The sequence below is a fragment of the Balaenoptera physalus genome, assembly GCF_965194825.1.
Source record: "Balaenoptera physalus genome assembly, chromosome: 6".
Taxonomy (NCBI): domain Eukaryota; kingdom Metazoa; phylum Chordata; class Mammalia; order Artiodactyla; family Balaenopteridae; genus Balaenoptera; species Balaenoptera physalus.
The window spans coordinates 91,395,826-91,417,103 of NC_138885.1; the positions used below are offsets into that span (position 1 = coordinate 91,395,826).

Genomic DNA, 21,278 nt, shown 5'->3' on the forward strand with positions numbered 1-21,278 from the left:
TTTTATTCTATGTTAGCTGTTTGGTTCCTTCTGTATTCCTGTGGGAGCTGTGCAGTTAGATAAGATTACTTCCAAGTTCTCTTCGAACTCTAAAGCCCTATAACTCTGGGCCAAGATGATTGAGGGTGGGCTTAGCTCATTTTGCAGCAAAAAAGTAATGTCTATCTGCCCCATCTTATTTGGATTTTTATTTTTGCTTCTCTATAACATACCTACAACTATGGGGATAAGTGTTCATGTCAACAAGTCTTCCTTCTTCCCCAAACTATCTATACTTAACTTTGCATTTAAAACTGACACCCTCTCCCCCAAAAAACCCAAATCCAGATTATTGTTCCACCCTGGGTCGGGGCGATCCTTGAAGGTACCAGTGCACTGAGCTGTTCTACTGAGGAAATAGCGTAAGCAGCATAATCCTGCCCCAGACGCACAGCCGTCCAGCGACAAGCTGGCCTCTTGTGGGACGATCATGAGGCAGCACCTGTCCCTGCCTTGCCCTGGCTCTGCTCAGTGCTCTCAGGGCAATGGGGAAAGGGTCTGTGTTTATTTTGGCACATGTGGAAAGGAGGGAGGGGATGCCTTACAGGGAAAAGGTTTTCTAATTGACAAGATATGTGATAATGTCAATCAGAAAGATCGTGGCAACCGTTTTCATCTTTTTTGCTTAGGCTGCTGCCCTGGTTCACATTTATCTAGATGGGTCTGTGCTGGTGACTCATGGTGGAATTGAAATGGGGCAGGGGGTCCACACTAAAATGATTCAGGTAAGAATGCAAATAATTGGATTAGGTCGGATGTGTGCTTGTAGATATGTGTATGAGAGAGAAAGTTGGAGTGTTCATTTTCTGTTCCAAAATAAAAAGGATAGGAGACTTTAGCTTTGACTACTTCAACTGCTAAGCTATTCACAGAAACTGGGTAAACAAGCCAGTTTTGTAACTGACCCTCCTAAAAGAATGTGGTAGAATAGCCTCTGGTTGTCTTATTGCTAAAGAAGGTTGTATGGTCATTTGCTGCTTTCCTTTGGATATATTAACAAGTGTGTTGTCTTTTTTGAACCTTTGCTGGGCAATAAAAAGATTTAGAAATTCTGATGTATTGCATTATTTCTTGCCCTTTTTATAGTAAGGACTCTGAACAACTGATAGTATAAAATACATTTGATATTTCTAACCAAACTACCAGTTTTCTTTTCACTCAATTATTTTAGAATAATTTTTAGCTACTGTTTCTATTTTGCTAATTATTGTAATATTATGGATTATAAAACATTTGAAAGACAAACATTATTTTAGAAAACGCTGCCACCACAGCAATTCCACCACTTAGCAATAATCACTGTTTTGGGGTCTCTCTATTTTGACTTTTTTTCTTTTTCAAAAAATCACTAGCATTCTGTTTATATAATTTTGTATCCTGGATTTTCACCTATCCTTATAGAGAGTGACCATTTCCTCCTGTCATTAAGAATTCTTTACAATCATGATTTTTAATGCTGCACGTATATGTCTGTATAATTTATTTAGCCATCCCCAATTGTTGAACACTTCAGTGAACATTTTTGTCCATAAACCTGTGATCAAACCAATGATTTTTTTAAAAAATAAATTCCAGGAATGGAATTACTGGGTCACAGAATATATCTTAAGTCACTTGACACGTTACCAAATTGTTTTCCAGAAAGTATCCATCACATTACACCACTACCCAACATTGTACGTCATGGATTGTTTAAAAAAAACTTAGATAATTTAATAAAGTATCTCATTATTGCTTTAACTTGCACTTTTCTGATCATAGAGGTGCCGAATATATGTTTTATTTCATGTTATCACTCACTTGAGAATTGTGTGGTCATACCTGTCCCCCTTTCTGGGGTGAGACTTCAGTGTTTTCCTTATTGGGCCACCAGAAACCTTTCTGTTCTAAGCCTATGAGCTTTGTGTAGGCAGTCTTCTGAAAGCCAGTGATGGGGAGGGCTCTGTATGCCTTATGCCCCTGTCGTAATTGTGGACAAACTCAACTAAGCCATACTGCTAGCAGGAAAGAGAATGTGGAACCAGCTGAGATTAGTAGTATGATTTTACCCCATCATTAAACACAAAGGAAGAACCTAGCAGCCAGCTAAGTCCTTATGTTGGCCAGTGGCACTGGCACCATGTACTTCTGGGATCTCCAGTTGGTGCAGCTGCTTTAACAAAGCCATTGTCCTTTCTCAGAAATGCTCTCTTCCTGGAGCATCTCCAGAAATGTGGATAAGGCATCTCCTCTCTGATGAAGTCAGATTTGCTAGAATTTGGCAGAGTGCAGAGGTAGGAGAGGCCTTGAAAGTGTTGATTTCATGATGATGAAAACATGAAACATTTCTTCCTGCCTTGGCTTGGGGCCTCACCTCCTCTTCCTGGTGCTATTGCACAAAAGAAAGTCAAAGAACAAGAAAGTGTGCTCAGGGCTGGGGGGGCCAGACTAGCTACAGGGTCTTAGACAAGAGGAACTTCTTGTGGCTGGAAGAATTCGTGGCCCTGCCGCTTGTTCCAGTTGGGCATGGGGGTGTTCCACACACATGCTACCGTGTGTTAATTGCACGGGTCTATGACTAACCAAAGAAAAGTGAAAGAAGATCTCTTCCAAAATCCAGGTGGCCAGTCGTGAATTAAGGATGCCATTGTCCAACATCCACCTTCGGGGAACAAGCACAGAAACCGTCCCTAATGCAAACATCTCTGGAGGTTCTGTGGTGGCCGATCTCAATGGGTTGGCAGTAAAGGTAAAAATCGTTGCAGTGGCACCCAAATCATGAACCCCATCAAGGCTGGAGCTCAGAAGATGCTGCAAATCAATCCAGCTCTTGTCTCCTTCCCACACCCTCTTGGGGAAAACTGCGCCTTCCCCCAGTCAGGGGCTCAGTCAGTGTCCAGGACTGGCCACTCCCCTGAGCGGGAGATGCCACCTCCTTTCTCCCTCACTCCTGACAGCTCACTGGTCCCCAAGCCCTATCAGTTCTACTCAGAAATGTCTCTTTCCAGTTCCAGGTTGCAGTACCACGGCTGCTTTGGTTCAAACTCGCGCCTCTTGTCAGGGCCATCGCAAGGCTCTGTCTGTCCACCCCAGTTTCATTGCCTTTCACTCTGGCTTCCTGCAGCCAGGGAAAGCTTTCCCACAAAATAAATCTGACCATGCTGTGCTTAAAAACCGGTGGTTTATCAACAGTTTTTCTCTTAAGTCCTGACCGCTTAGCAGGGCTTACAAGGCCCCCATCCCAGGCGGTCTGTCTTTAAGACCAGCTCATGCTTCATCCCCACCCCCATGAGACCTTTCACACCACCTCTTACGGGGTTGGTGTCTTCCTTCTCTGTGTACCGTGAGCCTCTTAAATAAGCCTATACAACAGCACATAATAGTGTGTTTTTGAAATTGTTGTTCGCCTGACATTATGGTCATAATTTTAACTAAAAAATAATCCGTAGGATGCTTGTCAAACTCTTCTAAAACGCCTTGAACCCATCATCAGCAAGAATCCTGGAGGCACTTGGAAGGACTGGGTGAGAATCACTGTTACTTTGTGTTGTATGTTAGGGGAAAAAAGGAGAGAGGAGAATGAGATGTGTGAATCAAATATCAGTAGAAAGGGCACATTAAAAGGTACTGCAGTTACATCATGATCAATAGAGGCCTTTGGCTCTCGGCATGTGGAAATATTATCACAGCATGATGGAGGAACTCCTACATCTGGGACAATTCTCTATTAGAGAAAAGATGGTGCTTGTGTCCAGAACTCTTGTTTTAATCAAGAATTAATTAATGTTTCTTCCTAAGGAATCTAGGTATTTTCTAGATAATAGCAGTCCATCTATTTGTTCTTTTTTGGGGGTTCCCCTGTTCCTAAAATTGGAAGATAACACTAGAATCCTGTTATAAAAGTAAAAATCATATAAGCACTCTTTTAGACAGAGGAAACCAAGCCATTTGGGTATATATTCAGCAAGTAGTAGGCACTAAATGGAATAGAAATATTCAACTGCTTCCTTTCATCTACCTAAAATCTAATTGGATGAGAAGACACACATTCTAAAGTCAACTAGGAAACTTTTCAGAGTAACAGCTTCTAAAGTACCAGATGGTGTGGAATGGATACCCACTCAAGGCTGACAGTTCTAGGATGTCAAGTCATATTAAAGCACTGGTCTGGAGGAAATAACATTGGAGAGTCTTCCTTAGAAATGGTTCCTGCTATTCCATAGAGTTAGGATTCATTCCATAGTTCATATTTATAGGAGCTCTCAATCCTTTCTGGGCATATTTATTTCTGCCCTTTGCCCAGTGCTTCCTGGGAGACTCTGGTTGGAGAAAGATGGAGAGAGATGCAGTGCAAGAGAGTCGGTCCTCCACCATCAAAAAATGGTGCCATTCAGCCCAGTTTCTTCTGTAATGGTTGCACGTCTCACATTTTTCTTTCTCAGACTTGGGGACATCATTTTGTATCTTAGTCAACTGTGTACACTGCAGAGTCAGGGGAACTTTTGGTATAAATGGTACAATTCAGCAAGATTGTACCCCTCTCCTAAGTCTGTTGTGGATACATGATATTAAAATTAAGTGTCTGACCACCCATTTTTTCCTGAAATGTTCTGTGTTAATAGGCTAAGTCTTTCCAGGTGACTGAGTGAAATTCTTCATAAGCAGAACATGTGTTGCCCACAATAGTCCAATCTATAAGTGTAACATACCATGGGAGTCATTTATTATGATGATATGCATTGAACAAATGCTATGCCTACAAGCAGTGAACTATAAATGCCTATAGAGATGGAAAATGCTGAAAGGAATAAATTAAACTTGGTCCTTCCTAGTTATTACTACTGATCACTTTATTTAACAGAGTAAAATTAATATTGAAGTCTCGAGTGATTCTTACTTTAAACATCTTTATTACATCACATTGTATTCTTCTTTCCCAGGCACAGGCTGCTTTTGATGAAAGCATTAGTCTTTCAGCTACTGGATACTTCAGGTAAATAGTCCTTTCAATCGCATGCTATGGAAAATAGCAGCGGTATCTTGAGGGGAAGTTTCATATCTGTTTGACACTTTGGCAAAAAATGATTTTGTACCTTGTGTTAACCCACTGTTATAAAGAACATTTAGGCGCTACTTAATCCAAATTTCCAGAAAGCCTGGGAAAAAATAGACACACAAATAAAATACAGCTGAATCGATGATTCAAATCATACTGGGAAGTACTAGAGGGTTCTCTGGGGGTTAGTGCTTGGAACCCACAACAGTGGTTGACCTTTTGTTGAAAACTCAGTGTGTCCCTTAAGTTAGGAAGTGAAGGGAAAGGGATGCAAATTAAACCCATAATAAGATAAATACCATTTCACACCTTCTAGATTGGCAAAATATAAGAATTTGACAATAACTATGTGTTGTCAAGATGTGGAACAACTAGAACTCAGGCACTTTAGAAAAGAATCTATCAATTTATCGAGTTATTTTAATGGAGCGTGGAAGCCGTCAGAGAACAGAGTGATATAGAGAGTCATACCTGATTTTGTCTCTTTGCCACTTGTCAGGGGAGTCCCAGGCTATCAGGAATTGGCTATCAGGAATAAGCCCCTCCAGACTGGGCAGAGCAGAGGAGAGAAGGGTAGAAAGTACTGGCAAGCTGCTGGCCTATGCTTCTCTTCTACCATGGCATTTGTTTGGTATTCTTAAAGAACAGTTAGGAACAGAGCAGGCCATGGTGCCTGATGGAGCGACCAGAGTAGTGGCACAGAATGAGAGCCAAGGGGCCTAATCCCTCGCACAGAAGGCTGAATCCTAGAGCCAGCAAGACAGGTGAACTGGCAAGTGTGCACCTTTGATGTAGTGTTCGGTGTAAAATCCAGGTGGAATCCCCCAAATCTGATGACGATAGGATTACATGACCCAATGTTAGCCAAAAGCAATAGGATATCCATACAGTCAGCAGTTAACTTCCAAGCATAATGAGTCAGTGGTAGGGAGTGGTTTCATGTTTTTACCAGGCAAAGCAAGTTTAATAAGAAAGAAGTAAATATTTATTTATTCAGCAGACTTATTGCATGTATTATGTGCTACACATCATTGTGCATGTGCACTCCTCTGGTTTGCTGTGCATACAAATTGAGCACAGCTCTTAACGGGTCTGTTTAATCATTGTGGTCTGCAATTAGGGGACTTGATCACTTAACAACGCTCCTCAAGAATTCTGTTTCCTCCAGGGGTTATGAGTCGAACATGAACTGGGAGACGGGCGAAGGCCATCCTTTCGAATACTTTGTTTATGGAGCTGCCTGTTCCGAGGTTGAGATAGACTGTCTGACAGGTGCTCATAAGGTCAGTACCAATTGGGACGGTCTTCAAGTTGAACTCTAGATACATCTATTTTCCGCATATTCCATCTGTCTGAGCACCAGAGAGGCACCATGTAATCGGCCTAAGGATAATTTGTCTGTTTTACCAAGGAAAATAGAAGCTCAGCAATCGCCTCGGTGTTTTATGTGGAAAACAACTGGCAGCCTCTCTTCTTTATTTCCCCGCTCTTTCAAATGGAATCAGGAAAAAAAATCACTTCAAGGAAGAAACACAGCCTACAGGGGGCTTCGATGTAGAAACACAGCCTACAGGGGCCTTCCTCTTGCATGAAATGCCATCATATGGCATTCTTGAAGGATTTCATAAGCATCCACAATCTGCTAACAAGCACCAAGGGCCAGCCCAGGGGAGCTCGTGGCCAGCTTTTGATATCTTTTGTCCAGCTAGGTCCTGCTTTTTAGATAGTTTAAGAGCATCCTTATGCTTTTAAGGAATGCTATGAGGAGATGCTCACACAGATTCTCACACACACACACACACACATGCTCCTGCTTCAAGGACTCAGAGTTTCTCCTCTTGTAGCTGGGCCTTTGAGGGTAAATGAAGCCCCTTGCCACTATCAATAACAATAAATGATCATCGATGGATTAAATGGGACTGTGATACCCTCACAACTGTCATGTGATAATCTGCCCAAAACCTACCCAGAGGCAAGCTCTAGTTCTTGATATTTCCAAACATCCTTTGTGACTGCATCTTGGATTGTGATCAAATATAAATTTTCATTTCATATGTCTCCAGCCTGTATGTTTTTAAACTGTAGTCAGCCTAATCTTTGAAATTATATACACCCTTATTGAACCTACACCTTTATTGAATCTGCCCATTCAGGTATCTAGCTCGTCTGGATTCTGATTCAAACCAGATTACTTTTGGGGAAACTTGGACTGGGGCAAGACAATGATCACTCCAAGCACGCTTTTCATGCTACGGTAGCTGTCCTGTGTTAGGGAGTTCAGTAGAAAGTTCTCTCATGCTAACTGATTTCTACATCCCCCCTCCCTTGAAGAAAATGTTGGTGAAGACTTAATCATTTGGGTTTCCTTGTGTCTTGCATATGCCTTGGTCTTGTTAAGACCTAAGAACAGGGTAATAATTAGCCTTGGTATGAAATGTTAAGGTGTGCTCTTATAATTTATTAAACAATCTTTTTTTATATAAATTTATTTATTTATTTATTTATTTTTGGCTGTGTCGGGTCATAGTTGCTGTGCACGGGCTTCCTCTAGTTGCAGCGAGCGGGGGCTACTCTTTCATTGCAGTGCGCAGCCTTCTCATGGCAGAGGCTTCTCTTGTTGCGGAGCACGGGTTCTAGGTGCAAGGGCTTCAGTAGTTGTGGCATGCGGCCTCAGTAGTTGTGGCTCGCGGGCTTTGGAGCGCAGGCTCAGTAGTTATGGTGCACGGGCTTAGTTGCTCGGTGGCATGTGGGATCTTCCCAGACCAGGGCTCGAACCTGTGTCCCCTGCATTGGCAGGCGGATTCTTAACCACTGTGCCACCAGGGAAGCCCAACTGAACAATCTTAAGAGATGCATGAAACAGCCTTATCAGATGTCGTCATCAAAGCTAGATCTGAGGCTCAGGTTAGGTATCACCCCAAGGCAAAAGGCCGTAATGTGACATCCCACTAAGGGACCTCCCTGTGGCCTGTTTTTCAGAAATTCTCTTCATATTGATGGAATTGCTTTAACAGACATTTATTAGCTGATACCATTTCTGAGGGTCAGGAACCTGGGAGTGGCTTATTGGGGTGATTCTGGCTTGGGTTTCCTCATGAGGTTACCGCCAAGCTGTCGGCCAGGGTTGCAGTCATCTCAAGGCTCAATGGCAGCTGGAGAATCCGATTCCAAGCTGCATTGCATGGCTGTTGGCAGGAAGCTTCAGTTTCTCACTGGCTGTTGGCCAGAGGTCTCCATTCCTCACCACATGGACCTCTCCATAGGATGTTTCAGTGTCCTCAGGACGTGAAAGCTGGTTCCCCGTGAGGGACTGGTCCAAAGGAAAAGGAGAGAGAGTATGCATGATTAAGATAGCACCCAAGACAGAAGCCACAGTCAACCTAATCTCGGAGTGATGAACTATTACTTCTGCCATATTCTACTCATCACACAAACCACCCCTGGTAGAGTGTGGGAGCGGGCTGCATGAGGACGTGAATACGGGGAGGTGGGGGTCATCGAGGGCCATCGTGGAGTCTGGCTGCCACAGCCTAAAACAGCGCTATCAAATGACAGTGCAGACAGCAGTAAGTCCACAGCCTTGAAAGCAAAAGCTTCACTAACACTGCAGAATTGAGAGCACTCCTGCTCGCCTCCAGTTGAGGCCACTGGTCTCCTAGAAGAGGCCACCAGCCTTGCTAACTGGTGTGGAGGAGAAATTTACATTTCACTGTGTCTTTAAATAAGAGGGGTGGGTGCCTGGAGTTGTATTATAGTTAGACATTCTAGATCACTATCTAATTTACTTAAGAAAAATGCTAGATGAAAGTCCCAGATCAAATAAGGAAATTCTTGGGTTTCCTTTGTTCCATTAATAATTATAAGTAGAATCTGTCATGACAAAGACCATATGTCACATAAAAGAAGGTACAGACCTGCAGGGGAGCAAAGGTGTCACCACCAGCCTGGCTGGGCCTGCTGTCGTTCTCCTCATTTGTAGGTTATCAGAGAACTTTTGGTCACCAAAGTTGTAACGTTAGATTTAATCTCTGCTCTGCTCTAAAAATGAAAAATGTAAAATAGCAGATAACAGATTTTTTGCTGATGTACCCTGAGTTCTTGATTCAGTAACTATCACCCAGCCAGTTGGACTCTGAATGTGGGGTTGTGTGGTAGCCACAAAGTTTTGCAACAAGGATCAAGAGGGCCAGAGACATTTCCTGTTTTCTGTGGCATATGGTCTATTTGTTGTAGTGGATTAAACTGAATATGTTACATCACTCAGCTGGAATCAAAGTCAAGTAAATATTTTTCTCTCCTATTGTTTCCAAGAAAAATAAATCACTGATTAAGCTGGTTGAGTATTTATATAACTTTGAAAGTTATACATAATAAACTTTGTTGCTTCTTTCTCCTGAAATATAATGTGGCCCAAAGATAGGTTCTTTTCAATGCCATCCTGACAGGAACTGCTTCTCGACTTTGTCTCCCCAAGTTGTATTCATTAAACTAAACGTTTTTACTTTTTTTTAATAACTAGAACATCAGAACAGACATTGTCATGGATGTTGGCTGCAGTATAAATCCGGCCCTTGACATAGGCCAGGTATGTGGAACTGACTTTCCTGACTCCCTATTTGTAAAAGTCAAAACTTCTGGGGGATCTGCCAGGAACACATCCCGTTGGCTTATTCATCACCTTCTTATTCTATCCCTTTATTCAGAATCTTTCCGTTCAGGACTGCCACAGAACTCAAATCTCATGGTGTTTAAAAAAGGGAAGGGAACAAAGGTGTTTCAGGTAGTTTTTGAAGAAACATACAGTCTGTGACTGGGGAGCTTGAATGAGCAGGACTAAGCCTAGAGGTGAAAAGTGAGCCCCATACCTGTGGGCTGGAAGTAGAACGCAGTGCTTAGTGCTGAATCTTGGGGAGATGATGGGCTCTGGCTTCAGGGTGTTTAATGTTGGGTTGAGATAACAAACGTCAAATAGTTACAGCAGCAGCTGTTGATGGGTAGCCTATTTTGCCCACAGACATTTTAAAATTTAAATTTGAAATAATTAACAAGATTGAAAAATCACAAGCTATTTTACATGAATTTTCAAATGGCTAGCATCTCTTGGAAACACAGAAAATTTGCCAACACCGGAGCTACATTTCCACGAGGAAAAGTTGATTGGCTGCTTCTTTAGAGAGTCACATGCTCTCTGGAAGCTTCACTCACTTTCTTTACCCGCCTCAGCCCCAGTGGGCCATTCAGCGCCCTACTCGCAATGGAGCGTATAGTCTTAGGGACTCTCCAATTAGGACATTGACTGGAGAATGGGAAGAATGTATGGGTTGGAGAAGTCAAAGCAGGCTTCCGGGAGGAAGTGGTGTGGACCAGGTAGTCAAAGAATGAGCAGGAAGAGGTGTTCCGGGTGGGAGGAGAGTGGAGGAAATCAACCTAAAGAAAGAGCTAAGATTCTGCACACCTTGTGTTCATGGCTGGCAGTGAGGAGAGGCTGGTGGCCGCACTCACCCATGTCCCAGGAGCAGGACGTGAGGCTGGAGGTAGGGAGCAAAAGAGGGCCGGGTTGGTGGAAGCCTCCAAAGACAGGCACCTCACTTAGCGGGTGGAGGGGACTTGGCCCGGGGAGCAGTCTGGAGTGTTAGGAAGCTTCCTCTAACATCATGGTAAAGAAGAACATCTCTGCTAATAGATAGAAGTGAGGATGGAGATGGGTGGAGAAAATATGACCACAGGAAGGAAAGAAAGGAAGAAGAGACTCAGAAATCAGAAGTCTGTGTGGAAAGGTAATTTTGTCCACGTGCTGACATCTAAGAACTGGAGCATTTTAAAGCTGTAAAGGAAGCTAAGCAAGCACACGGTTCAAACCCTTCCTGTTACAGGCGAGGAAACTGAGTCCAGAGGTGTGAGGCCAGCAGGCTCGTGAGTGAGGAGTGGCATGAGCTGCTAAGGTTCCGGAGCCCCGAGAGCCTTTCTTGGGGTGCTGGGGTCTGTGGCCAACCAGGCAGAGAGCGTTTCATCTGCCCTGTAGGCAGAAGAAGTCAGGGCATTTGGGCTACGGGCTCTCTGAGGGTTCTTCCAGAGCTGCAATTTTAATGCCAGGCTGAGATTCGAACGCAAGTCCTTTGAGTGAACTTAGCGCTAAGATGTTCAGACATGCTTCGAGGTGAACTTGTAAGTAAACATTTGGAGACATACTCCAAGACATGCTGAAAACCCCCTTCAACTGCATTTTTTTTTAACATCTTTATTGGAGTATAATTGCTTTACAATGGTGTGTTAGTTTCTGCTTTATAACAAAGTGAATCAGTTATACATATACATCTGTTCCCATATCTCTTCCCTCTTGCATCTCCCTCCCTCCCGCCCTCCCTATCCCACACCTCTAGGTGGTCACAAAGCACAGAGCTGATCTCCCTGTGCTATGCGGCTACTTCCCACTAGCTATCTATTTTACATTTGGTAGTGTATATATGTCCATGACACTCTCTCACCCTGTCACATCTCACCCCTCCCCCTCCCCATATCCTCAAGTCCATTCTCTAGTAGGTCTGTGTCTTTATTCCCATCTTGCCACTAGGTTCTTCATGACATTTTTTTCCCCTTAGATTCCATATATATGTGTTAGCATACTGTATTTGTTTTTCTCTTTCTGACTTACTTCACTCTGTATGACAGACTCTAACTCCATCCACCTCATTACAAATACCTCCATTTCATTTCTTTTTATGGCTGAGTAATATTCCATTGTATATATGTGCCACATCTTCTTTATCCATTCATCCGATGATGGACACTTAGGTTGCTTCCATGTCCTGGCTATTGTAAATAGAGCTGCAATGAACATTTTGGGCCATGACTCTTTTTGTATTATGGTTTCTCAGGGTATATGCACAGTAGTGGGATTGCTGGGTCGTATGGTAGTTCTATTTTTAGTTTTTTAAGGAACCTCCATACTGTTCTCCATAGTGGCTGTATCAATTCACATTCCCACCAACAGTGCAAGAGGGTTCCCTTTTCTCCACACCCTCTCCAGCATTTATTGTTTCTAGATTTTTTGATGATGGCCATTCTGACCAGTGTGAGATGATACCTCATTGTAGTTTTGATTTGCATTTCTCTAATGATTAATGACGTTGAGCATTCTTTCATGTGTCTGTTGGCCATCTGTATATCTTCTTTGGAGAAATGTCTATTTAGGTCTTCTGCCCATTTTTGGATTGGGTTGTTTGTTTTTTTGTTATTGAGCTGCATGAGCTGCTTGTAAATCTTGGAGATTAATCCTTTGTCAGTTGCTTCATTTGCAAATATTTTCTCCCATTCTGAGGGTTGTCTTTTGGTCTTGTTTATGGTTTCCTTTGCTGTGCAAAAGCTTTTAAGTTTCATTAGGTCCCATTTGTTTATTTGTGTTTTTATTTCCATTTCTCTAGGAGCTGGGTCAAAAAGGATCTTGCTGTGATTTATGTCATATAGTTTCTGCCCATTTTTGGATTGGGTTGTTTGTTTTTTTGTTACTGAGCTGCATAAGCTGCTTGTAAATCCAACTGCATTTTTAAAATTCAGACTACCAGCAAGAAGGTGAAATGTTACTGTTGACTATCTTTTCTCATATATGGAATTTTTTTTTTTTTTTTTTGCCTCAGATTGAAGGTGCATTTATTCAAGGCATGGGACTTTATACAATAGAGGAACTGAATTATTCTCCTCAGGGGGTCCTGTACACTCGGGGCCCAAACCAATATAAGATCCCTGCCATCTGTGACATCCCCACGGAGTTGCACGTTTCTTTGTTGCCTCCGTCTCAAAACTCAAATACCCTGTTTTCGTCTAAGGTAAGCTGTGCTCTATGAATAAATGCATGTTTACGTGATATCTGTGCCAGGAGGGAGGGGCTACATTCATCTCTTGGTTGTTTGGGGGTTTTGCCAGGATTGTAGGGGAAAAAAGCCCTGTTAAACATTTTTTTTTTTTTTGGCGACCATGCGGGTTACAGGATCTCAGTTCCCCAACCAGTGATTGAACCTGTGCCCCCCACAGTGGAACACGGAGTACTAAACACTGGACCACCAGGGAATTCCCAAAACATTTTAAAGTAATTTAACAACATTATACAATTTTTAAAAAATACTCCAAATCGTGGAGACCAACACAAACTACTATTACCATCAGGTTGTCTGATTTTTCATCTTCGTGCCAGCAATCATCTTCATGCCTATATCTGCTTTCTCCATTTGGGATCATTTCCTTAGGCTGGAATCCTAAGAATGGGAATACTGGGTTAAAATAGTGAATTAGCTTTTTAAAGGAAAAAGTTGTACATGTAATATTTAATATTTTATGTACCCGTACATGCACATATGTACCTATAGATGCACATATACATAATACACATACATATGTATATATATACAGAGAGAGAAAGAGAGAGTCATAATCTAGTTGACTTGTTTCCCTTCCAGGGTCTGGGAGAGTCTGGGGTATTCCTGGGGTGTTCGGTGTTTTTCGCCATCCAGAACGCGGTAAGTGCAGCGCGACAGGAGAGAGGACTGTTTGGACCGTTGAAGCTCAATAGTCCACTGACCCCAGAGAAGATTAGAATGGCCTGTGAAGACAAGTTCACAAAAATGGTAGGTTCTGCTCATACAAGTCTGAATTTTTTTTCCCCCTGTCCTTGTGGTTAAGTTTCATTGACCCACCATGGTGGTTTTCCACGGAAGAAAAGGTGACAGGAATCCTGAAGACATTTGAGCAGGAGAGCAGCCTGCCTGCAGTGGGGCTCAGTTCTACACCACTAAAAAAGAAAGGTTCATTCTTCATTTCTTCATTCAGCAATTGCATATTCCTCCTTAGTTTTGTTCCCTTCCCAGGACACATTAGTCAGGGATAAAGTTCAGGAACTGTGCCCTGAACCCAAGAATCCCAGGCCAAGAATCTGGGCCACCTCCACAATCTAACTTCCTCGGAAGGAAGTTTAGAGGACAAACTAAACTTCCTTCCAAACCACTGGGAGTATGTGCCATTCCTGATCTGAACCTCAAAGTAGGACAGGCCCTTTCCCAACCCCCAGCAGCAGGAATCCCTCCTGCAGACCACGCCCCCTCCCACCACGCCCCGCCTCCGGCTGAGCAAACGACTCAGCTCTCCTTGGGCGTTTCCAGTGGGATTTTTCATTGTGGGAGGAGGTCACGCCATTCACAGTGACCCCTCTGACTGTAAACAAGTTACACCTTATACTGAGGGGAGAGCCCCCTCCTATACCTCCTCTCATGATGGCTCTTCACGGTACCCCTTATAGCTCTTCCTAAACCCCACGAATCGCCGCTTCACTCTGGAGAAGCACAGAGGCTGATTCCACCTTTCCTTTGTCCTTCTTCAAGCATGAGATGACTCTCATAGCTGTCCTGCCCCGCCCGACCCTTGGTCTTCTCCTGGATTCCTCCACGTTTCTCATACTGTCATGGCCAGACCTCTCATTGTCCTGGTCACCCTCTGGGTGGTTTTTATCCTATTTTATAGTCTGCTATTTGTCACACGTCACAAACATTTTCCAAGTTGCAAACATCCAAACTTGTCCTTTTATTCCAGATTCCAAGAGATGAACCTGGATCCTATGTTCCTTGGAGTGTACCCATATGAATCAAATACAAACCTCTGGCGAAGATGGGGTGGCTCTTCCAACAAAGCAATCTATCCAGTCTCAATGCTCTAGGATGATGGGTCTGAAAGACAAATTTTCATAGTTCAGAAATCATTTCACAGAGTATTGCTTTTATAGGATGCTGATTTTAAATGTTCCATTTGGAATTTGGTAGATATGCTTAAGCAATTTAGAAATCATATTTTAAATGGCATAAATGCTAACTGGTTTCCTCTAGAATGGTATTCTTTATTATTCTGTCCCTTAAATCCATCCAGCTGAATGGAATGGAAGATGATGGTTTGTATGTGATTCATAGTTGGCTTGTATCCACCAACAGAAATTATACTGTCTAGTGAAAGGCAATTTTCTAAATAATTTTATTAGTATGAACTGTAAAGTTGTCATTTTCTCATTTGTCCCCATCTGCTATCACCCTCTTTTTCTTGTCAGAATGGATCTAGGCGCTATGTCTGAAGAGTCTGTAGGACCAAAGGAAAAAACCAGATAAACTGAACTTAATCAAAACTAGAAACTTTTGGGCTTCAAAAGAGACTATGAGAAATTGAAAAGACAAACCACAGAAAAGGAGAAAATATTGAAAATATTTGCAAATCATATGTATGATAAAGATCTAGTGTGCAGAATATATTTTAAAACTCTTACAACTCAACAATAAAAAGATAAATAACCCAATTTTTAAATGGGCAAAGGAATTAAATAGACATTTCTCCAAAGACATCTAGATGGCCAATAAGCACATGAAAAGATGCTCAAACTCATTAGTCATGAAGAAAATGCAAATCAAAACCACAGTGAGATATCATTTCACACCCACTAGGATGGCCATAATCAAAATGATGGACAATAAATAGTAAGTGCTGGCAAGAATGTGAAGCAATTGGAACCCTTATCCATTGCTGGGGAGAATGAAAATGGTGCAGGTCCTCCGGAAAACAGTTTGGCAGCTCCTCAGAAAGTTAAACATGTAGTTATCATATGACCACTCCTACATATATACCCAAGAGAATTGAAAACGTATGTTCACACAAAAACTTGGACACAAAGGTTCATAGCATTATTCATAATAGCCCAAACTGGAAACAGCCCAACTCTATAAACGGATATATGTGGTATATCCATATAAGGGAATATTATTGAGCCATACAACGAATGAAGTACTGATACATGCTACAACGTGGATGAACCTTGACAACATTATCTGAGTGAAAGTAGCCAGGCACAGAAGGCCACATATTGTATGATTCCATCTATGAAATGTCCAGAATAGGCAAATTCATAGAGACAGAGAGTAGATTAATGGTTGCCAGGCCCTGAGGGGAAAAGGGAATGGGACAGTGATGGCTAATGGGTGCGGGGTTTCTTTTCAGGCTGATGACAATGTTCTGGGATTGGATGGTGGTGACGGTTGTACAACCTGTGTATATACTAAAAACCACTGAATTATACACACTTTAAAAGAGTGAATGTTATGGTATGTGAGAAACAGAAAACCTGGAAAAGAGTGAGAAGTTGTGAGATTCATAAGAAATTTATCCCAATGGCCTTTAGTGACAGGAAACCTCACAGTGGACTAAGCAGCAAGACAGAATCACTGAAAAACTCCATGTCCATTAATGGCCGAGAGAAACATCGCACTGATGTGTAAAGGACTAGAGACTAGAGTATAATATCCTCTCCCTGTCACACGTTCAACTCTTGACTCTTGTCCCAGAGCCAGGTAAGATGGCAAAACTTCTTCAACGGTCTAGGACTAAAGACTAAGGTCATTCTTATTATGGTTACACATGGTTACATTAAAACCCTTTAAAGAGCAGACTTTCTCATTCATACCACAAATGATTATGGAGCACCTGCTATGTGCCAGGCACTGTTCTAGTCACTTAGGACATAACAGTAAACCAGATCAACAAAGATCCCTGCCCTTGTGAAGATTATAATCTAGTCAGGGGAGACAGACAGAAAATAATAGATATAATTGAATTGCAGAGTGTGATCGATGGAGCCGCGTGCTGAGGGAACAATGCAAGTAGAGCAGGTTAAGGCGACGGAGCGTGAGGGAGGCCTGGAGCTGGCTGCAGCTGGAAAGGTCTGGGCACGAGGATGGTGAGGGTCTGAGCCAAGCAGGTACCTGGAGGAAGAGCACGTCAGAGCATCTGGGGGCAAAGTCCGCGCCGGGGGGAGGGTGCCTGCCTCTCTGTGGACAGAAATGGCGCTTGTGAGCCTGGAACAGGCCTGGGGAGGGGCGGGCAAGCAGAGCCTTGAGGCCACTGTGAGGACGTGGGCCTTTAATCTGAGTGAAATGCGGAGCAGAGGAGTAGCGTGAAGTGACCCATTTTAAAGCCCCCGGACGCTGTGGTGACACAGGTCCAAGGAGGGCACATTCTTAGGGTCCTCACAGCTTGGCTTCCCCAGGCTGTCTGTTTCTTCTGCTTCCTCCCCCTCTCTTCTTGCCCCTTTGCCAACCCCTCCTCCAGCCCACGTCTATAAATGCTGGGATTTCCCAGGGAGCCGTGGGTCCTCATCTCTCATCTCTCCTCATCTCGCTCCCTCTCCCTGGCGGGTGCCTTCGCTCCTGTGGCTTCTCTGCCTGCAGCCTGGGCTTCTCTCACTCAAAGTCCAGCTCTGAAAACCCAACTTGCCTGTCACTGCCACTTGGATGTCTCAAAGGCACCTCCATCTTAATGGGTCCCAAACAGATCTTCTTGTCAGTGCAGCCATCCACAAGATGCTGAGCCAAAGCCCGGGGTTGGGGGGGAAGGGGGGAGTGATCCGAGATGCTCCGTTCTCCAGGTGCGCAAGTCCTGTTAATCCCACCTCAGAGAAATGTCTTCCATCTGCCTCTCACTCTCTTTGTTCCCATGTTGTTCCAAGCCATCATTATTTCTAACTTGACTATTGCGGTAGTCTCCTCATCTTTGCCCTGTGTTCATTTTGCTTCCCTTCCAAACCAGTCTCCAGATTAAAGCCAAAGTTACGTATAGAAGTATGGACACACACACACACACACACACACACACACAATATGATCATGTTACGATCTTGCCTAAAATCCTGCCATGGCTTTCTATTCATCCCACCAGAATACTGTTCCAACTCCCTAAGGTGGCGTGTGTACCCTCAGTGATCTGGCTCCTGCCTGCCTCTCCAGCATTATCTCACAACCCCCTCTCTGTTACCGTGAGCACTTCCAGTTCTATTTCTCGCTTTGGAACCTTTGCCTGTGTCCTCTGCCTGGAAGACACTATCACTTCGACCTATCCTTTTGTCTGTCTGATACTATGTAGTGCTTCTCTCATTTTAAAATGCACACAAATAACTTGAAGATCTTGTTAAAGTGTAATTAAGCAAGTCCAGAAGCAATAAGGTAAGCCGGAAGTGGTACATCCAAAATCAAACACAAGCAGGAATTGAAGGAACAAGCAAGCTGCAGGTTACCCGCTACTGTTGCATCAGCACGTCTCCTGCAAATCATCCCTGTGGCTACACGGTGGAGTGAGAGGTCCCTTGTGACAAACCGATGGAAAAGGAAAAGTCAGCTTGGTTCACAAACGGGTGGGCTCAGTATGTGTGTACAAGCCAGGTATGGGTGGTGTCTTCACTACAGCCCCACTCAGAGGTGGTGAGGGCAGATTCTCCTGATGGGCAGAGCTTTGGACGGCACACCTGGCCATCCACTTTGTGTGGAAAGCTGAGTGGCCCAAGGTTAAAATATATATAGACTCATGTGTAGTAGCGACAATCTCATACTTGATTGGTTGTACTACCGCCCACATTTTGGAAGGTGATTTAGTTGGACCCAGCAGTGTATATACCCTTCGACCCAGGAATTCCAGTTCTAGCAGAAAACACCCACCATGAAAGAGGCAAAGTAGACAAAATGGCATTTGACATTAGCCACCTCTGTCCCTGGTCGCTCCGCTGCTGACACAATGGATGTGGGAAGGGCCAGGAGGGCAGGGATGGGTCCTGTGCACCCACGTAGCTGCTGCTGAATGTCCAACTGGCCCCCAGTACAGACCAAACTAGTCCCCAGTTTGGCAGCATCCTTCCAGGAGGCCAATTCGCCACTTGGTGGCAAGATGACAACATTGAACACTTCTACCGTGGAAGGAGCTGTGATTTATTTAAACAGAGATGCATATCTTGGGTGAAGGTTTGCTGTGCCTGCCTCCAGGACCTCAGCCATCACCACTACCTAAGGGCTTACTTAGTATTAAATCTGCTCTCGTAAGATCCCACATGACGTCACCTCAGAACAATTTACAGCAAATACTGTCACCTGCTTTGCAGCAGGGTGGGGTAAGCGTGTGATATGGGATCCAATGGTCATATCACATCTGTACCGCTCAGAAGCGCCTGGGCAATGGAATGACCTAGAGAGGGTACAACTGACATGCCATCTGGAAGGCTTGTGAGGATGGAACTCCATCCTCCCAGATGCAGGATACTCGCAATTGAAGGGCTCTATGTGATGTCTCCAGTGGACAATTAACAAACTGGCATAAAATACCTGGACATTTATAGCAGGTTATGGTTAATATCCCTTGTATATAAGAAAATTCTTCAAATTAATAAGAAAGTAAAAAACCTAATAGAAAATAGAGGACAGAAGAATAAATAAAAATATTCACTAAATCTATAGCAAGATGGAATATCTCTAACAGAAGAAATGCCAATTATGAACTGAAATTTCCCCCAGATATTTGAAAAATGCCAAGTGTGGATGGTACTCAGTGCTGGCGAAGGATATGGGGAAACAGACACTCTCTCATACACGATTCACTGTATTGCTGCACATTTTGGAAGCCAGTTTAGTTGGACCTAGTAGCATGCACACCCTCCAACCCAGGAATTCCAGTTCTCAGAATTTGTGCAGCAGAAATACTTGCTCAAATGTGCAAAGATAAAGCCTACTTGTAATAGTGGAAAATGGAAAACAATGTAGACTAATAGAGGACAGTTTAATAAATTATGGCAATAATAAAAATAGTTAACATTTATTGAGAACTTACTAGGTGCCAGGTGCTGTTCTAAGTACACCTATTAGCTGATTGAATCCTCATAGCAATCCCCAGAGAGATACTACTATTTTGTCCATTTCACAGGTGAGGCAATTGAGGCACAAAGCACCTAAGTAACTTGAAAAAAAGCAAATTTTGAAATAATATGAATAGTTGGATTTCACTTTCTAGATTGATGTATGTACATATATTTCATATATGCATGGGAAAATTCTGTGTGGATACAGAGGAATCTGGTAATAGTTAACTCTGAAAAGTGAAAATTGGGAAGGAGAATTTTCGCTTTTACTTTACACAATTTTGTGGTTTTGATTTAAAAAAAAAAGCATTAGTTTCATAATTTAAAAACAAATACATTAACACCTAAAAACACACGTGAACGCATTACATCTGCATGATTTAGTTCCATTTCAGATTAAAGAAGGTTCCTGTTGCTGGCTGTAAAAAGAAACTTTATTCCGGTGGGTCGCCCCCAGGGCAGGGAAAAGTGTACATTGTGTAAGAACTAGATTGAGATTGACCTTTCAAATTGGCCTAAGGGAGGAGGAAAGTGAGGGTAACAGAGGGAGGTAGGGAAATAAGACGACTGAGAGCGCAGGCAAACGGGATTTGATGGCAGGAACACAGACAGAGAGGAGACCAGAATCACCCCTCGGGGCTGCCCTCTGTCCTGCTGGTCATCCTCGCATGGGAGCATCTCGGCCCCTGGCTCAGGTGGACACAGCAGCAGGTGCTATCAGTGCAGCTCCACAACATTCAGCCAATTATTCTGGCGTAACATCTCATTCTAAGGGGTCCGATGAACTTGTTTTCTTTGTGAATGGAAGGAAGGTAAGTTTATCACGCTGTAGTTTCTAAATTTATGTAGAGAAAGAAACCATGGTAGCAAGAAGGTATTAGGTTCAGGTGAGCAGCGTGTGAACTGGTGACTGACTCAGTGACCATGGCACTCTTATCAATCTGTAGGTCTCTGGGAGGAGGGGGTGGTCTCTACTTGTAAAATGCATTAGGACTACTAGATGAAAAGCACTTGATTATATTGATGTCTTCAGACTGCATTTGGTAATTGCGTGCCAAATTAGATTGTATTCATCTAAACGTTAGGCATCAATTTCTCTTTATGACCATTTTCCGCATCTCTCTCTTCCTCCCCACTTACTTCCTCCCCTCTGTCTCAAGCCACCCTCCCCCGACACACACAAATTAGGAGTGTAAAATCTTCAGATCATTTGCAACTAATTATAAAACTTTTGAGATGGGAGGAGTGCGCCACCGGGGAAGGAAAGGCTGGAAGTGATTCCGTCGTGGTTGGGACCAGCCTGGAGACGAAGACCCAGCAGGCCAGCTTTGAAGAAAACCTGGAGAGAGGGAAAGTTCCAAATCATCGCCAGACTACAGGAGATACAGCCATGGCAGAGGACTTGGATCAGGTCTAATTTGAAACCCATTAGAAGCTGACTGGGAGGAGTGTATCGTGTGGAAGCCATCATGGTCAGCGCTGCAACAAGAGAGCAAGAATCGCCACCCTTAC

General features: G+C 43.3%; 1 protein-coding gene and 1 long non-coding RNA gene across 3 annotated transcripts in view; one reads left to right on the top strand and one right to left on the bottom strand.

Annotated features, from left to right (window-relative positions):
• The window catches only part of LOC309663244 (aldehyde oxidase 1), a 121,972-nt gene extending 106,870 nt beyond the window's left edge, over positions 1–15,102 (top strand). For both annotated transcript variants that reach the window (XM_082466859.1, XM_082466863.1), the window contains 9 exons: positions 669–764; positions 2,639–2,767; positions 3,468–3,542; positions 4,959–5,011; positions 6,243–6,357; positions 9,594–9,659; positions 12,709–12,897; positions 13,525–13,692; positions 14,651–15,102. In XM_082466859.1, coding sequence (XP_082322985.1) covers positions 669–764; positions 2,639–2,767; positions 3,468–3,542; positions 4,959–5,011; positions 6,243–6,357; positions 9,594–9,659; positions 12,709–12,897; positions 13,525–13,692; positions 14,651–14,701 — 942 coding nt within the window. In that variant the 3' untranslated portion in view covers positions 14,702–15,102. The remainder of the gene's footprint in view (positions 1–668; positions 765–2,638; positions 2,768–3,467; positions 3,543–4,958; positions 5,012–6,242; positions 6,358–9,593; positions 9,660–12,708; positions 12,898–13,524; positions 13,693–14,650) is intronic.
• Positions 13,553–20,995, bottom strand: LOC309663422. Its single transcript, XR_014265257.1, has 4 exons — positions 19,739–20,995; positions 14,715–14,784; positions 13,762–13,856; positions 13,553–13,667 (listed from the first exon to the last, which is right to left on the bottom strand). It is a non-coding gene; the product is annotated as an uncharacterized lncRNA (long non-coding RNA).
• Positions 20,996–21,278: the final 283 nt, after the last annotated feature.